The 17,926-nt window shown below is 35.8% G+C and overlaps 1 protein-coding gene across 25 annotated transcripts in view; it reads left to right on the top strand.

Annotated features, from left to right (window-relative positions):
- Positions 1-17,926, top strand: part of LOC120075313 — a 45,286-nt gene that overhangs the window by 12,943 nt on the left and 14,417 nt on the right. For 22 of the 25 annotated variants that reach the window (XM_039028753.1, XM_039028726.1, XM_039028733.1 and 19 more), the window contains exons 7-15: positions 5,499-5,561; positions 7,230-7,301; positions 7,393-7,656; positions 11,135-11,254; positions 12,892-12,951; positions 13,222-13,262; positions 13,452-13,529; positions 13,664-13,748; positions 14,335-14,489. In XM_039028753.1, coding sequence (XP_038884681.1) covers positions 5,499-5,561; positions 7,230-7,301; positions 7,393-7,656; positions 11,135-11,254; positions 12,892-12,951; positions 13,222-13,262; positions 13,452-13,529; positions 13,664-13,748; positions 14,335-14,457 — 906 coding nt within the window. In that variant the 3' untranslated portion in view covers positions 14,458-14,489. Of the gene's footprint in view, positions 1-5,498; positions 5,562-7,229; positions 7,302-7,392; positions 7,657-9,743; positions 10,249-11,134; positions 11,255-12,891; positions 12,952-13,221; positions 13,263-13,451; positions 13,530-13,663; positions 13,749-14,334; positions 14,490-17,926 lie in introns of those variants that run through there. The other 3 variants (XM_039028762.1, XM_039028779.1, XM_039028772.1) reach the window with 3 other exon arrangements.

The raw sequence follows: 17,926 nt of genomic DNA, 5'->3' as shown, positions 1-17,926 counted from the left end.
GCACCTTCCTTTTTGGTGGCTCAATCATAGGAACTCCAAAGTTAAGTGTGCTTAGCTTGGAGCAATCCTATGTTGGGTGACCTCATGGGAATTTTCCTAGAATGTATGTGAGTGAGGACAAAGCATGCTGAAAGGACCAGTGTTGGTTTGTGGGGATAACCTTCACTCTTAGAAGCATGCTTAGTGTCACAATCTGATTTTGAGATAGTAGATTGTGACCCCACTTGTGTAGACAGTGCAGTGGTGACATGTGAGTGTTGACACATCTGGCAAAGACAGAGGGCCAAGAGAAGTGCCATGATGCGACCGAGGAGGACAGTGCATCATCTAACACACCAACATAAGTGGGCAAGCATGCTATGTTGAACATTAAGCAAAAAGAAAAGCAACCGTGTTGTCGATGGTGTCAGTGACAAGCTCCGTGGGGAGTTAGATGCATATTGATAAGATATGCAAGCACGTCGAATTTCATGTCAATTGGAGTTCAGATGAGCGCTCTACGTTGGTGAGTGACAGTTTGCCACATTTGATATGCATGGATAGCAAAGAGGAAAATGTTCAAAATGTACTATAAGGGGAGGCATGGTGTCAGCTCTCCACCACCTCTGGGCCTTGTGGCCTAAGTGAGCTACCCTATCATGGCGTGGGCGAGTGTTACACGATAAGTGTCTTGGGTCTCTTCCATCGAGAATGAGATCTCATGGACGGTGTCGGACGACACGAGTGTGCCGACATTGCGTCCCTTCCCATGTTTGATGTAGTACTCGGTATGCCGTTTTGATTCGACAAGGACTCAAGCCTAAGTCTCGATTAGTCCGGATGGATGGATGTCCGGGAAGTCCCGAGTTGGATTGTTGCCCGTTGATGATGGTTCTCGATGCATGCTCGATCAGGAGAGAGAAAGCTGATGACATCCCGACACTCGGGATGACATCTTAAAGCATCAGTGGGACTCGATAGTTCTCGGTTGGCCCGATACTTGCTCGAGTTGTCCCAGTAAGCAGGTAATGGCCTAGTAGAGCCCGGTAGGCAACCATTAGGCCGGTAGAAGCTCAGTAGGCGCCGAAGTAGGCCGATAGAGCCCGGTAAGCATTGTTATGTCCTGAAAAACCCCGATAAGTGTCCGAATCACTCGGTAAGCCACGGTAAAGGGTTATAAGCCTGTTTTGGCCCAATGAAAGGTTATAACTCATACCGATGAAGTTTCGAAGTGATATAGAAGTATGAGGGACGTGTTGTTGGGAACCAAGATGGCGGAGAGAGATGCGACGTTGTATTTTGGTGACCTTAGCCTCGTATATGGGCAAGGTTGAGCCTCAAGACTTGACCTAGAGTAGAGGCAAGTTAGCTAGTCACACATGAGGGAAAATACACGTACGGGCAATGTGTATATGACCGAATGAAGTTCAGTTCGGTTGAGGATGGAATAACCTCGCCTAAGGTCCGACAAAACTTCAAAGAGTCGAGCAAAAAGTGAATTGGGACTTGAGCATCCCTTAAGGCTGTCCATGATCACGGGTGAATCATGGTGCCGCATGGTTAGAAAAGCACGACCGTGACACTTAGCTTGGAGCAATCCTATCTTGGGTGACCTCCTTGGAATTTTCCTAGGATACATGTGAGTGAGGACAAAACATGCTGAAAGAGGACCAATGTTGGTTTGTGGGGACAACCTTTACTCTTAGAAGCATCGAGACAAGCAAGGATGACGTAGCCATGTTGTAGGGGATGCAAGGGAATGCCGAGGTCATCAGGTGCCGAATCTAGATTCCGGATCCTGGGCCCTGGGTTGATATATGGAAAACCTGCAAATTGGAAAAGTTCTCAACAAGGTGGGCGAAATTCTCATCAGCATACCTCTAATGCTAATGTTGTTGACTCCAGCCCGTTTAATAAAGAGCAAATTGATCAAATTCTGAAGCTGCTAAAGAACAATTCATCATCTGGTAATCCTAGTGTTTCCTTGACACAATCAGGTACTTGTCCTCAAGCTCTCTCTTGCCTTGATTCATCTTCATGGATTATAGATTCTAGAGCCTCTGATCATATGACCATTTCCTCTTGTTTATTTGAATCATATTCTCTTGTGTCTTGCAATGAAAAAACTCGCATTGCTGATGGTAGCTTCACCTCTATTGCAGTGAAAGGAACTATTCCTTTGACTACAAAACTTACGTTACGTTCTGTCCTTCTTGTTCCAAAATTAGCTTGTAATTTATTGTCTGTTAGTAAAATCTATATGGATGCTAATTGTCAAGTTATCTTTTGTGAAACTCATTGTATCTTTTAGGATCAGGACTTGGGGAGATGATTGGGCGTGCTAGGATGATTGATGGTCTCTATTACTTTGATGAAGTTTCTGCTAGTCATAAAAAAGTTAAGGGCTTGAGTAGTGTCAGTTCTCCTTCTGTTAAAGAAACTATAATGCTTCATTATAGATTAGGGCATCCAAATTTCTTCTATTTAAAGTATATGTTTCCCAATTTATTTAAAGGATTTGATTGTTCAGTTTTTCAATGTGAAAGTTGCGTTTTTGCCAAACATCATCAATCCACCTATTTGCCTAAACCGTACAAGGCCTCATCACCTTTTTCCTTAATTCATACTGATGTTTGGGGTTCGTCTAAAATCTTGACTCATAGTGATAAGCGTTGGTTTGTTACCTTTATAGATGACCACACTCGTTTAACTTGACTTTATTTGTTAACAAAAGCGAGGTAAAAGAGGTTTTTGTTCGGTTTTACAATATGATTGAGACTCAATTTCAAACTAAAATTCGCATTCTTCACTCTGATAATGACATTGAATATTTCAATGAACAATTAACCAATTTTTTGCAAGATAAGGATATTTTTCATCAAGCTACGTGTCGTGACATGCCTCAGCAGAATGACATTGCTGAGTGAAAGAATAGACACTTACTTGAAGTTGTTTGTGCCCTTATGTTCTCTATGAACGTTCCAAAATATATGTGGGACGATGCCATTCTTACAACTACATATCTGATCAATCGGATGCTGTCTAAGGTTCTAAATTTTAAAACTCCTCTGAATCACTTCAACGAGTTTTTTCCTAATAATCGGCCGTTCTCTGATTTACCAATTAAATTGTTTGGGTGTACTGCTTATGTCCATACTCCTCCTTTTCTCGAACTAAACTTGATCCTCGAGCCATTAAATGCATTTTTGTAGGCTATGTCTCTCATAAGAAGGCTTACAAATGTTTTGATCCTTTGTTTTGAGAGTATGGATGTGTCCTTTTTGGAAAATCAACATTTTTTCGGCCCAAATTCTCTTCAGGGGGAGACATCCAACCTTGAAGATAGTTTTTGGAACACTTCATCTCTCCCAAACATCAGTGGTCTTGAAATTATAAGTTCTAGTCCTTCGATGCGAAGTATGGAGAGTTCTTCTTTAGGGAGAGAAACACTACAAAATGACTCTACAAGTTGAAATCCTGAACTTCAGGTTTATACTAGAAGAAACTTGACTCAAAAAGTTCGAGATCAGATGGTTGACTTATCATAGGACCAATCAAATACTCCGATGAATGATCCTGAAGATCCAGGTATTTGACATCTACTCCTATTTCTCTTAGTTCTTCATCTCCTTCTAATCCTTTACTTGATGTCTCTGATCTTGATATTCTAATTGCCAATAGGAAAGGTACTCGTAAATGCACTAAATATCCCATTGCAAACTATCTTTCTTATCATAAATTATCCGACTATTATAAAGCCTTCACATCCAAAATAACCAACCTATTTGTTCTAAGGAATATACAGGAAGCCCTAAATGATTTGAATTGGAAATTAGCAGTGATGGAAGAGATTAATGTGCTGAAACAAAATTGCACATGGGACATAGTCGAACTACCAAACGGTAAGAAAACAGTGGGATGCAAATGGTGTTCACTGTAAAATGTAAAGCTGATGGTAGTATTGAAAGGTACAATGCCAGATTGGTTTCCAAAGGGTTCACTCAAACCTATAGCATTGATTATCAAGAAACATTTGCTCCAATAACTAAAATTAATTCTATTAGAATGCTGTTGTCTGTTGTAGTTAATTTTGATTGGCCTCTTTATCAACTTGATGTTAAGAATGTCTTTCTCAATGGGGATCTTGAAGAAGAGGTTTTCATAGACTTTCCACTTGGTTTTAAGGTGGATCTCGGGATTAACAAAGTGTGCAAGTCAAAGAAATCATTGTACGGGTTTAAACAATTTCCCAGAGCATGGTTTGAACGGTTTGGAAAGACAGTCACAAGCTATGGATTCAGTCAAAGTCAAGCTGATCATATTATGTTCTATAAACATACTGGAAGTGGTAAGTTAGTTGTTTTAATAGTGTATGTTGATGATATCATTCTTATAGGTAATGATAAGATAGGACTGAATATCCCGAAGAAAAACCTTACTAATGATTTTCAAATCAAGGACCTGGGAACCTTAAAGTATTTCCTAGGCATGGAGTTTGCCAGGTCTAAAAGTGGCATTCTTGTCAACTAGAGGAAGTATATTCTTGACCTACTGAGACAGGTTTACTTGGTTGCAAGCTAGCAGAAACTCCCATTGAGCAAAATTTAAAATTGGTAGCTGCAACTGAAAAAGAGGTAAAAAAAAAAAAAAAAAAAGGAAAGTACCAGAGACTTGTGGGGAGACTCATATACCTCTCTCTCACATACGTCCTGACATTGCTTTCGTAGTTAATGTGGTAAGTCAGTTCATGCATGCTCTCAAGTCATTTCACTTTGAAGTAGTTTATAAAATCTTGAGATATTTGAAAGGTACTCCGGGAAAAGGTATACTATTTAAGAAGCATAGTCACTTACATGTCGAAATTTACATTGATGCTGATTGGGCAAGCAATATGATTGATTGAAAATCCACTTCGGGTTATTGTTCTTTTGTTGGAGGAAATCTAGTTACTTGGAGAAGTAAAAAACAAAGTGTGGTTGCTAGAAGTAGCGCTGAAGCGGAATTTAGGGCGCTAGCCCATGGTATTTTTGAGGGCATATGGATAAAAAAACTATTGGAAGAATTGAAATTTTCTCAGCAATGCCCATACGCGTTTATTGTGATAACAAGTCAACAATTTCTGTTGCCCACAATCCAATTCTTCATGATAGAACGAAACATATTGAAGTAGATAAACACTTCATTAGGGAGAAGATTGATGCAGGAATAATATGCAGTCTCTTTCTTCTGACAACAGAGCAAATTGTAGATGTGTTAACTAAAGGTCTTCCAAAGTGCCAATTCAACAAGTTGATTGATAAATTGGCCATGAATGATATCATCAAACCAGCTTGAGGGGGAGTGTTGATTATTTCCTTTATTGTGAAATTCTCTATTGTATTTATTGTATTATATTTGCTTCTTTCATTCTTTCCATATTTCTAATTGGGTATTTCTTCAATTTAAGAAATCCTTTCCTCCTAAGAAAAAATGTTTTTCAGCAAGTACTTTAAACCAGGCTTGTTGCTCTTATCTTTTAGGAACCTATCAAAGAAGCTGGGATCTTAGAGGGACGTAATGGTATCAAAGAAACCTGCCTTCAGGTATGTTTATTCTTATCTCAAGTAATAGAATATGAGATTGCAGCTCATAATTTTTTTGTGTTTACTCCAGTTATTGCTGATTATTCCTTCTGAAGGATACATTTTTTTTGGCTAAAAGAGAAAGAGAAAAAAAGAAAAAAAGAAGGGTAGTTGTTTTAAATGGCAAAACTGTTATATTTTTAAATATATCAAAATGATAGACATTGATAGACAGTGTCTATGACATTTTACTATATTTGTAAATAAGTTGGCTCATTTGAAAACAACCTAAAAAAGAATGATCATTTTTTTAAAAAAAAATTATAGTAAAAGGAAATCCAATCTTAGTTGTTTGTAAAAGTTAAGTGGTATCAATATGATGGTTATTCCTTTCTCTTTTTGCATTGGAGTTTCTAATACCCTAGAGCTTTCCATGTTTTCCTTTGTTGATTTAGATTAGTTTAAGAAGGTGTTTTGTTCTCTCCATGACATGAGATTGGGATTCCCGTCTCTTGTATTGTATCGATTTCTTACCAAATGAACAAAAAGAAATCAGTTGTCTCATTATCTAGAACATGTCGAAGTAAGTGTTATGTTTATTTATGCTTTCAAGATAAGTGAGATTTATGCCTTGTTTTTTTGAGAAATAGAAAATTCTCTCTCCAAAAACCACATGGTATTAGAGCAACTCTAATCACACAAAACCCTAACCTACACTTCCAGCGAGCGACTTCCTTTGCCAACCCCCTTTTTCTTTTTTCCTTTTCCCCTTTTTAAAAAGGCAATAGGACCGCTCATTGATTTATGAAAAGAGACTAATGTTCCAAACTACAAAATTTTTAAGGAAATAAGAAAAGTAAGAGAGAAGATTAAAACTAACTATGAGTACAAGTCAAATAAGACGAAATGTCTAAGACTAAGAAGCACTAAAAGCTTGGATAGAGAGACCCTGTTTTTGTTGGATCAGATTGTTTTTCTTGGGTTTTAATTTTCTGTTTTGTTTTGTTATTGTTTTGTTTGTTTCATTGGTGGTCAGCTCTTGGTATTATTTGGGAGTTTTGAAGCAGCTATCGATTTTTAGTGTTTAGTGGAGGGCTTGTTCATATTTACTTCATTCTTTTGCAAGTGCTCAGAGTCTCAGTCAAAGATTTTGTCAAAGATTTTGGAATATTTTTTTGGCTCTTTTTTTGTTTATTTTCTTTGGATGATCTCTTTATGGTTTTATTTGTTATTCATATATATTTTTTAATTTTCTTTTTCACCCCTTTTGGGAGTTTGTATCCCTTGAACATCTTTTCCTTTTCGTTATACCAATGATAAGTTGTTTTTTGTTGAAAAAATACTACTCAACCTGGTTGAGTATTGTTAGCAATGAATAGTTAAATCTATGCCACAAAAATCCAGCCAGCCGCCAAGCAGGATACACTATCTCAATACATGAATTAAAAATTTATGAAGATGCGTTTGGTTGCAGAAGCTGTTCAGTTGTTGCTGTACCATACGCAATGATGATATCCTTAAGGCTTGTAAAAATAAAAAAGTTGTAGCTTTACCATAAAGAAGCGCATTCTCAATCTCACATGGATCACATTCATGTTATTTCATTTCTCTTTGTTACAATTCGCTTGGCAGAGGTTATGATTTTATTTTTGTAAGTGTAGAAGTTTAATAAATATTTTGGTTTTTCAGCATGCAGCCAGATATCTTTCCAATCAGGAATGGGTAAAAAGCGATTCATTAAAGACGGTGGAAAATACTGCTGTAACTGTCTTCTCTATCAACTATTTAATTAATTCTTTCAATAATAGATATTATTCCGTAGATTTGCTCATCAGTTTCTTTTTCGGGTCAGATACCTATTATCATGCTTGTTGTTGAAGTTCCTCATGATCTCATTACTTCGTCTACTTCAAATATGCAATCACCCAAGGAGGAGTCCTCTGCTGTATCTGGAGAACAAGATGCCAACAATCTCAATGATATGGCTAGTTTAGAAGATTCTGTATTGCCAAAATGTTTGGAGGTGAATTATGATTCCTCAGTTAGCACAAAGTCAGTTCGCATTGACATCAGTTTCAAGACTCCATCGCACACGGGACTCCAAACTTCTGAGCTGGTAATCCATATTTGGAGCATAGCATACTTCACTTTCTGAAATTTATCATAGTTTTTTTTTTTTTTTTTTTTTTTTTTTTTTTTTTTTTTTGTGAATTTTTTAACTTTCTTTAAAAGTGTTTTTCTTTTACAAAAACAAGAAAAGACACAGAACCTGGTAATCCATATATATATATATATATATTTTAAGGAAATAGAACTTTTTATTGAAATGATGAAAAGAGACTAATGCTCAAGATAAAAAAAATATAGACATAAGACGACAAATCCTTTTACAGCAAAGTGTAAGAACTACGCAAAAAAGTGAAACAAACTAAAAAAACAAGAGAAGGCAAACCTCTAGGCAAACTCAAACTTAAAAACTAAGAAAGCGATTAATCTTGAGAAGCTTGAAGAATTCTTCCAAAGTGAAACTCCTCGTGGAAATCTATCATAGCAAGTAAACAAAACAACTAAGGAAAAACTTCTTAAATACCCAATCAAACTGGTAACAGTTGGCCTTAATCAAGCTGTCAAAAATCCTGTTTGTTTCACAGGTTTTTCCATTTAATATCCTTGTTTGTTTCATAGAATTTCAGTTTTTAAAACTCAAGATATTATTATCCAGTGAACTTCAAAACCCATCTGACATAGGTTTTTTATTACACTACAAAAGTGTGGGTTTTTATACGTGGGATATGACCAGTAAAAATATAGCTTAATTAATTTAATTAATAAATTAATATCAAATACTCATTATTATTAATTTTAATTTATTATTAAATATAAATATATTAATTAGACTTAATAAATTTCAACTAATATCTTTACGATTACTATTTTATGTTATCTTAACTATTTAATATAAATTATTATTATTATGATGATTATCAGTATTTTAATTAATTTATAACAATTGAATTATTTTTAGTAATTATTTTAAATGAATTAATTATGTTAATAAAGGTTTAATATAAAAGTATTCATTTATTTTTATTTTTATTGATTAAATAATGCTAAATTTATTTGATGACTACAATAATTAGTCTCTTGTATTTAATTAATGGTTTGTTTTCAAATATAGGAAAATGAACTAAAATATTTACAACTAATAACAAACTATCATATTCTATTTGTGATAGACCACGATAGACAACGATTGACTGCTATCCGTGTCTATCTGTGATTGTGATATTTTGCTATTAGTTATAAATATTTTTAGCAGTTTTGTCATTTAAAGTAATTTTCTTTATTTAATTTTGGTTTCTATATACAAAATTGGTAAATTGAATCCACATATTTAACTTCCAGACATTAATTATCTTGCATGTCTAAACACAGACATTTAAAATCTAGACAGTCAAATCCCAGATATTTAATATCTATACCCAAAAAATAATGTTTGCGATCCAAACGGGCCCGTAAAGTTTGTGTCCTAATTTTCTCAAAGAAGCAGGATGTGACTTAGCCAAGTATCATAATTATAAAGCCTTTAGCAGTATCATCTTTAGTGGAATCTACCGTTTCTTATCCAAAACTAAAACAACCTTTGGCTGGAAGTTAAACTGACAGGTTTTACTCGAATTAACGAATGATCTTTTCCCATAGGAGTTCGTGCATATGGGATTCTATTTAGTAATATCATAATGAGATGGACTTCTCGTAGATCCATCATAAGCTTCACAATTGACAATTCTCTTTCACCTCTAAAGGAGGTAGACATACAATTATTCAGTCAACACTTCCAAATACACCTTTTCTTTCTCGCATTACATCAATGAGAAGTTGTTTCTTGTTAAAAGGAAAATTCTTTTGTTTCTTTTTATCCACACATACCATAATCGGCTCTCATAAGAGGATATGAAGGCCTCACTGACCAAATTAGGAGGGACAAGATTAATGATGGAGGTCTGAGAAAAGCTTCTACCAAATTTCCATTGTGAAATGAACGGACACTTCATGAACAAATGCTTAACATTTTCCACATACAAATTGGAACGGCTACCCTGGCTTAGTTGGAAGAACAATTGGGATGTTTTTATTCAATATTCTCATTAGTATTCAGGCCATATTTTAGCAAAATCCAACAGAAACTTGAATTGTTATCAGGTAACAGCCCTTCCAGAAAAGCTTTGAAGTGAGATCCGTGGGGATAGTGTCTTCACATTGGAATAACACTGGAAAGGTCTTGCTAGAAAAGGAGGGAGAATGATAGACAGCTCTGGTGTGTTCTCTGTCAAATCAGCTACGGAAGTAAGTTTTGCTTCCGAAAAGAACAGTGATTGATGAAGACCTTTGCTTACAAATCTGGGATGGTCCTTCCCTAATAGAGTGAAATTCTTTTTGTGTACCATAGCGCAAACAATATCAACACGATGGACGTGGTTCAAAGAAGACTTCCCACTTTGCGTTGCTCCTCTAATATGTGGGTTATGTGTTGCAAAAGTGGAGGTTCTATCACCATTTGCTCCTGCATCGTGAATTTTCTGCTCAAGTGTGGAATTGCTTTATGAAGAGTTTTGGTCTTCATGGGTGCATGCTAGGCTCAATTTGTTTGTGGATGGAGGAAGCTCTTATGAGTTGGCCTAGGGGTTTTTGGAAGAATATTGTTAGAGTCATTCCGTGGCTCCTTTGGAAAGAATGAAACGCGAGGTTCTTCCTCGATAAGTCCTCTTCGCTTTATTCTTTTCGTGATCTGCTGCAGTTTACAACCTCTAGTTGGAGTGCTTAACCTCTGTTTTTGTAATCATTCCTGGGCAGGGGATGCCTTATCCCTGTATCCCTTAGGTTGTCTCGATGATGGTGTAGCCTAGAAGATAAAAGGAGAACTTTCTCTAAGAATCAAATCAAAGTCTTTATTATCAATTCAAAGTTATCAATACTAGAAGACAATTTCTCTATTTATAGAGAATTGTAAATCGAACTAATCCTAATCCTAATTAATCAAGGAAACTAATCCTAATCTTAATTAATAAAGGAAACTAATCCCAATCCTATTCAAACAAGGATTTGACCAAAATACTTTTATTTACCTTAATCCTACTACATCAGATGAGGCTTTGCTGTCTTAATAACATCTCTTGTTTCTCATCAGAAAAATATATATCAGAGCTGCTCCGCCATTTCTTAACCTGATAAATTCCTTCAGAAATGAAAAGAGCAAAAATCTTCCTATTCCATCTGGCTGCTGCTTCACCATTGCCTATCTGGAATTAGTGTTAGCAATTTTCTTTCTTTATTTATTTTTACTAACAAGAAACTTTTTATTGATTAGTGAAGTAATAGAAAATCTTTTAGTGGAGGGGTTTCCAATTTTCTACGGTCTGTCCGGAATTTGACTCTTCTACTGCGTGCATATTGAATCTTGTGTCTTTTCTCAGAAATAAATATTGTTGGTCTGCTTTTTCACACTTTATTTCTCAGTAAAGTTTCACAGATGGCTGTTATTATACAAATATTTTCTTGTGTTTGTATTTGATTCTGTGCAATGACAATTGCAGGTTAAGGAGCTGACTGAACAATTTCCAGCCACTATACCTTTGGCTTTGGTGCTAAAGAAATTTTTGGCAGATCGGAGTCTTGATCAGTCCTATTCTGGTGGCTTAAGTTCTTACTGTTTGGTAAGTTGTCCCAACCTCTAACTGTAGCATACTGTAATCAAAATACTCTGAGCTTTTGACGTGTTCAGTGATTCAGTGAAATATATTTTTTTAAAGATATGATTTCATTAAAGTGAAATGATTACGACAGAAAAGGGGAGATTGAGGAACATATCTTATTATTAATGTTATTATTTGATCAGAAACAGGGCATATTTAAGGAAAAAAAGGGCATAACCTTGGACTCAGGATAAAGAAAACCCTCACCAGGAGAATACTATTACAAGAAACATCTTCAATCTGAATTTATCAAAGAAAATTAAAGAACTGCTTTGAAGGGCATTCTAACAAGAGGCCGTATACTGTACAATATCACAAGAAAAGTGCTAAGGTTTCTCTATCTTGGAAGATCATTTGCAAAGCTTATATTTTGTTCAAAAAGGAAAAACAAAAAGAAAGCACTCTCTGCGCACTTTAAAAGCATTTTGTTTTTCAGCCACCAGCCAAGGAGGACTTCAAGGGATCCAAACATCTAAATTTTGAGGAAAGATTGTGGTGGCATAAAAAACTTGCATTATAAACGATCACCCTTTGGTAAATGGCAATCAAAAAGCAAATGATTAAGGGTTTCTTCTTGAAGACAAACAGCAGGGGAAATGAACCACCTGGGATTTTTCTTTTGAATCTTGTCGTGAGTGTTGAGGTGTTCATAGGCAACGAACCACATTATCATTATCATTATCATTTGTTTGGCAATGTTCTTCGGGATTTACTCTCTAGAGTCTAATTGACTAAAATATCTAACTTCAATAGGCAACTAACATCCAGGTTTTCCATAAGACAGTGGTGGTATTTGCAAGATTTCAGCAGAGAGGACCACTCTCTGTTAGCAATAGGACCCAAAACAAATGAACAAGATCCTTTTCTTCTTGAAGACAAACAGCAAGCATGATGGGGGATGAATCAGCTGGTATTTTTTTTTGGGGAACTTGTCACGAGTGATTAGGCTTCCATATGCAACAGACAACAATTTTTCTTTTTAGTTAATCTGTTCTAAACCTTCTTTGGGATTTACCCTCCCAAATCCGGATTGACTCGAAGCATCTTCAAATTAATTGAAATTGGGAGGAGGTTCATAGAAGTTATTCAACTTTGCAGTTCACCAACTTCTTTAGGGGTCAGACCACCCCATTTATGGAGGATCCAAGTCTCACCGCCTTTCTCCTATCTCAGATAAATTGTATTGATGAGATGTCTGGCACCTAGTTGGCACGTTGGCAGCCACTTTGATTTTAATTTTTCAGGACCACACCTGGAGATCGCTGCATTTTTAATTTTTTCCATCCGACTCTTCTGGGGCAAGCTGTTAGTTCTTTTTTGATTGCTTCGGAATGTCTTCTTAGCTCTCTTTGCTTGTATTACATTACTAGCATGTTTTGTAATTGATACAGCTCGAAGGCGTTACCTTTTCTATTAACAGATGGAATCTAGTGGTCATGCATTTAAAACTTTTTAGCAGCTTTGATATGGTGAAATGTATACAAATGGTCCTGTCATGAGTTACAAGAATCTAGTTCATTGTGTAATGAGAGTAGATAACCTGTAATGAGGTTTTTTGTGATGAGGTTTTTAAATTTCTCGCTGTAACTCTTTTACAGGTACTATTGATCATACGCTTTCTTCAGCATGAACATCATCTTGGCCGTCCTATCAACCAAGTAAATTCCCATTATCTTTTTGTAAGAGTTGATTTGAGAAGTGGACTAACTGCTTTGCAAACTTAATTGGATGATCTCCGAGAAATTCAATCTTCAATGCCGTGATATAAAATTTCATGTCTTTAATTAAATGCAGTGTATATGTTAAAATCCCGAGGTCTGTTTTAATTTTTTAACCATTGTTATTGGTGTTGCTTTCTCTCCCTGGGCAATGGTTATATCTAATGGTGTTTCTGAATTTGAACTTTTCCAAATTCAATGTTCATGCAGAACTTTGGGAGCCTTTTGATGGACTTCCTTTACTTCTTTGGGTAAGTTTGAATTATTTATTATTATCATTATTATTTCTTTTCAAAAAACTAATTTCACTAACATTTCCGCTGTAAAATGGAAAAGATAACTGAAGTTAAGTTTCTAATTTCAGTTCTTTTTGCACTGCAATAGTGGACTGCAACTTTAATGTATATATTTTAATGTAGAATCGTTTACTTTTAATTCAGGAATGTATTTGATCCTCGCCAAATGCGCATTTCAATACAGGGGAGTGGAGTCTATATAAAGAGGGAAAGGGGATATAGGTAATTTGTTAATTCCAAATTGGTTATCACATGGTTATTTTGACGCCATTTCTTAGTACTATCTATGGCGATGCCTATTTTTACTATTTTTGGGTTAGTTATAACTGTTAACCACGTTCCATTTTTGTATGTAGCATTGATCCTTTACATATTGATGATCCACTTTTCCCCATGAATAATGTTGGACGAAATTGTTTTCGTATTCATCAATGTATCAAGGTGAGGTGTCTGTCCTGGTAGCATTATTTACTTTGATGGCGTGGATAGGAAGTACTTTACGGCTTGATATGGTACACAATTTGTAAATCACTTCATGATGCAATCTTGATTGCTGGGAAAAAGAAAGAGTCATTATGTCCATGTAAAACCAAATATCTCTATTTCAATTTTGCCCTTTGAAGTTAAGATCACAAGAAGCTCATTCAGACACTATTCCTGACGTCTTTAACACAGTTATGATATGGTTGGTTTGGTCTTATCTTTTGGGATGCAACTACTTTCTTGTAGGTGGTCGACAATTCCTTTCGTGGACTTGTTTGTAAATTCTTTCATTTTTCTCAAAGCTTCATTTCTTTGAAAAAAGAAGTATACATAGATTTAACTTATATCAGATTCATGACTAACTATTTTTATTTTTATGGTTCATTTATTTGAAAAAAGAAGTGTACAAAGTTTTATTTACTTACTATTTTTTTCCCCTCTATAACTGTATTTTTTATGGTTGTTCCTATAAAAAATATTTAACTGTGGTTATAACTCTCCCTCTCTCTCGAGTTCTCTAATTATTCAAAATTTTTGTTTGTAGGCCTTTTCTGAAGCTTATTCTATTATGGAGAGTGTGCTGATATCCCTTCATGATGGTGACACGAGTTCGGATGCAGCTAATAGGGTGCTGCAGAAAATAATTCCTAGCATTGATTTATCATAAGGGCTTGATCTATTACCTTTATGTGCATGGAGGTATTTAAGCTACTCAGTTTATATTATTATTATTATTATTTTCTTTAAAATGAAAAACTACGAAGTCTATGAAAGGTTTAATTGGTTGGAACTCAATGTCAATGCTTTTGAAGTGTTGATGTGTAGTCAAATGTTTTATCTAATACTGACAGTACCCAAAGGTTAGTGTTATTTCCAATGGTCATGGTTCACATTGCTTTCTCCATTTCACTTTTTCCTTATCATTCAAAGGAACGAACACAGAGTTATAAAAAGAAAGCAATTGCTTGTCAACCCCATTTTAGCAAGGGAAGTTGACTTTGAAGAGAACTTATTGGAGGAGTCGAATGACCAAACCACCTTATCTTGACCCTCAAATCGAGGAAATAAGGCCAAATTAAGGAGTTTTCTCTTAAGCTTGTCTTAAGAATTAAGGCTTTTTGTTCAATAGTAGTCTTAATATTTAAGAAGTTATAGGAGTCCAGAGATATAGTTTTAGAAAAAGAATGGAAAAAATGCTCTCCCCTCCCACCTCTCTCCCCTTTCCTCCTTCATCCCTCCTAGCCTCCTCCCTCGCTTCTACTGAAACTTTTCCGGTCATTTAGGCTTGTTGGAGATTTTTTAAAATAAAAAAAAAAATAGAAACAATTGCTTTCATTCAGGAAAAAATGAAAGAATACACAAGTGTACAAAAAACCAAGCCCACAAAATACCCCCCTACAGAAAGGATTTCCAACTAAGTAAGATATTGCGTAGGGAATAATTACAAAAGTCTTTGTTACCGAAGGCCAAAGAGAAATATGAAACCTCACTAGGGTCTCGCTCCACCACGGAACACTCGGTTGTTCCTCCCCTCCTCCAAAGATCCCACAATAAAGCACACACTCTAGCAAAGCAAAGAAAGCGATATTTTTCTTTGAAAGGCGGATGAAGGAGGAACTCCTCGATTATCGACCGAACACCTATCTGACAAGTAATAGTATAATTGAACTCCTGAAAGAAGTCATTCCACACAGATTTTGCAAACTGACACTCCCAAAGTAGGTGATCCAAGTTTTCCTCCGCCTTCCGATAAAAGATTCAACAAAAAAGGTCCCATTAACGAAGGCATAACTTTCTTAGGAATCTTAATCCTCCATAAAGTGTTAAAGACCAACTCAACAATGGGAGAGGGATCCTATAACAACCTAAAGAACGACTTACAAGAGAATCCCTCTGGAGGGAAGGCTTGTTGGAATGATGTGGAGGCATTCCCACCCTCCTCCTCCCACCTTCACCATTGATAGGAAGACCTTTTCTTTAGAAATGTCTCATGGAATTAGGATCACTGAAGCATCTAGGGAAAATTCTTTACTCTCTTTCTTAAGAAGTAATCCCTAGCTTGGTTACACTCCAACTTTTCTTCCTTGATTGAAGCCCCATTGAACTAGAAAATTTTCAACAAGTCTCGTTTGGTTGAATATGATGTTTGGGTGGTAAACATCTCAAATTGGAAAGGCCATGTTGTAGAGATAACCAAGCTTGGTGTTAATGGAGGTTTAAATAAACTTATCTTGCTCGGTGGAACCAACAGAAGCGGCTGGAAAGGTTTCTTTGCTCTTCTTAAGGATCCACACGCACCACCTACCTTCAAACCACATAACAACCCTAGTACCACAACTCTTTCTTACAAAGATGCTCTCCACAAACAAAAGGTGACTTGTGATTGGTTGATTGGCCCACCTTGTCCTACAGACTTTGCCACACTCCCTTCACCCGCTTCCCAATCTTGAGTTTGCTGCATTCTACCCATACAAATTCATCATCTTAAGACAAAACTTCACCGACGATTGGTATGAGATTCTTCGGGCTCTTCAACTAAATAAATTCATTTTAACTGTTGAAAACAAAGAACAAGGCATGAGTTTATGCAACATTAGAGACTGGTATAAGGTTGGCAATTTCAAAGTGAAGTTTGAACATGCTCTTCTTCTTCTGAAAGTATTTCCGTCCACATTTATCCATCTTTTTAAGCTCTTCATACCTTTTTAGTAAATTATTGAAGACAGGCGTTTTGAATTTCTCATGCATCTAGCCACCTTTTGCTTATTCTTTTATCCACTAGACCATTAAAGCTTAGGAGCAAGTTGTCATTCTCATCCTACTCACTGATATGGCCAGTTGAGAAGATTCTGCTTTGATGTTTTATTTCTAGAGATGTTTTTGATTAAGCATCAAGCCAGTCAGTTTGATTTGGCTTCATTTTCAAGCTTCATTCGCAGTCAAAAGCTCTAAGACCTTTGAGTTACAAATTTTGCCCTCTGCTGGAAGTCTCTTCGGTTGGAAGGATCTTTTGTCTCCTGAAATTTTGAAGTGGTGTTAGAATCTCAGTTTCTGAAGTCTTGGCCTCTCTTTGTCATTTTGCGTTGCCCTTATTGTTCTTGTATTGTTCTATGTATCTTCTACCTTACTTATTATTGTTTCCTTGTATTAGTTTCTTTTTATTTCTTCAATGAAAAGTTTTGTTTCTGTTTTTTAAAAAAAAAAAAAAAAAAATCCTTGCTTATCATTGTTTCCTTGTATTTTGAGCATCAATTTCTTATGCTCTCTTTCCAAGTCATTTGGAAGTTTTCTATTCAAGGTGTATGCTTTAATTGGAATTATCGTTCTTAATCTGTGTTTTTCAAGTTGTATTGTTATGCTTTTATAGTAATCAATACAAAGAGGAAAGCATATGAAGTTCTTTATTTTCATAAATGGGAGAGAGAGAACAGTAAAAGGAATTAGGCAGACCTTTAAGGTAAGGTGACCTCTTTATCCAAAGTGGTAACTGATATCTCACTGATGACTCTAGCGGCTGGCCCATCAAGAGGGCCTTCTTCACCGTCCCTTCTTACTTCTTTTAGTTGGTGATGTATTAAGTAGTCTTATTGAGAATGACATTTGAAAAGGATTGTATTGGGAGCTTTAAAATCTCTCTGTATCGAACCTTTTTCTCTTGCAAGCCTTTTGGTAGAACAGTATAATTCTCAAAGATCTTTTGGACAGTGTTAAGTATGTGATGACAATTACAACGTAAAGTAAAGCAGCTTGCAGGGGTCAAGAAATGAGATTTCAATAAATAAAGTAGGGTTGAGAAATATTTCTACTAACATTTCCCAAGCAATGCATAAGCCACACGTTCATGCAAATTACTCATAAATTATAAACTTCACCTCCAGTGCTTTGAGCCGCAATACCCTATCTCTAGGATGTATGCGATGAATATTTCATGTAGAAGATTAACTTTATTTCTAAAGCTACGTCTCTTGTTTAATGAGTTCTAAAATCCCTTACTTTTTCAAGCAGTGATTAATTCTATCGAGAGCAATCTCTCGATTTGATCTAAAACAGTTTATGAAGCATACACGAAACAAAATGAACGCTTATATATTACTTAGTAACATGTTAGTTTTATCCTTCCCAACCCATTATGAATT

The sequence above is a fragment of the Benincasa hispida genome, chromosome 1 (assembly GCF_009727055.1).
Source record: "Benincasa hispida cultivar B227 chromosome 1, ASM972705v1, whole genome shotgun sequence".
Taxonomy (NCBI): domain Eukaryota; kingdom Viridiplantae; phylum Streptophyta; class Magnoliopsida; order Cucurbitales; family Cucurbitaceae; genus Benincasa; species Benincasa hispida.
This window is presented reverse-complemented; position numbering and strand designations above follow the sequence as displayed.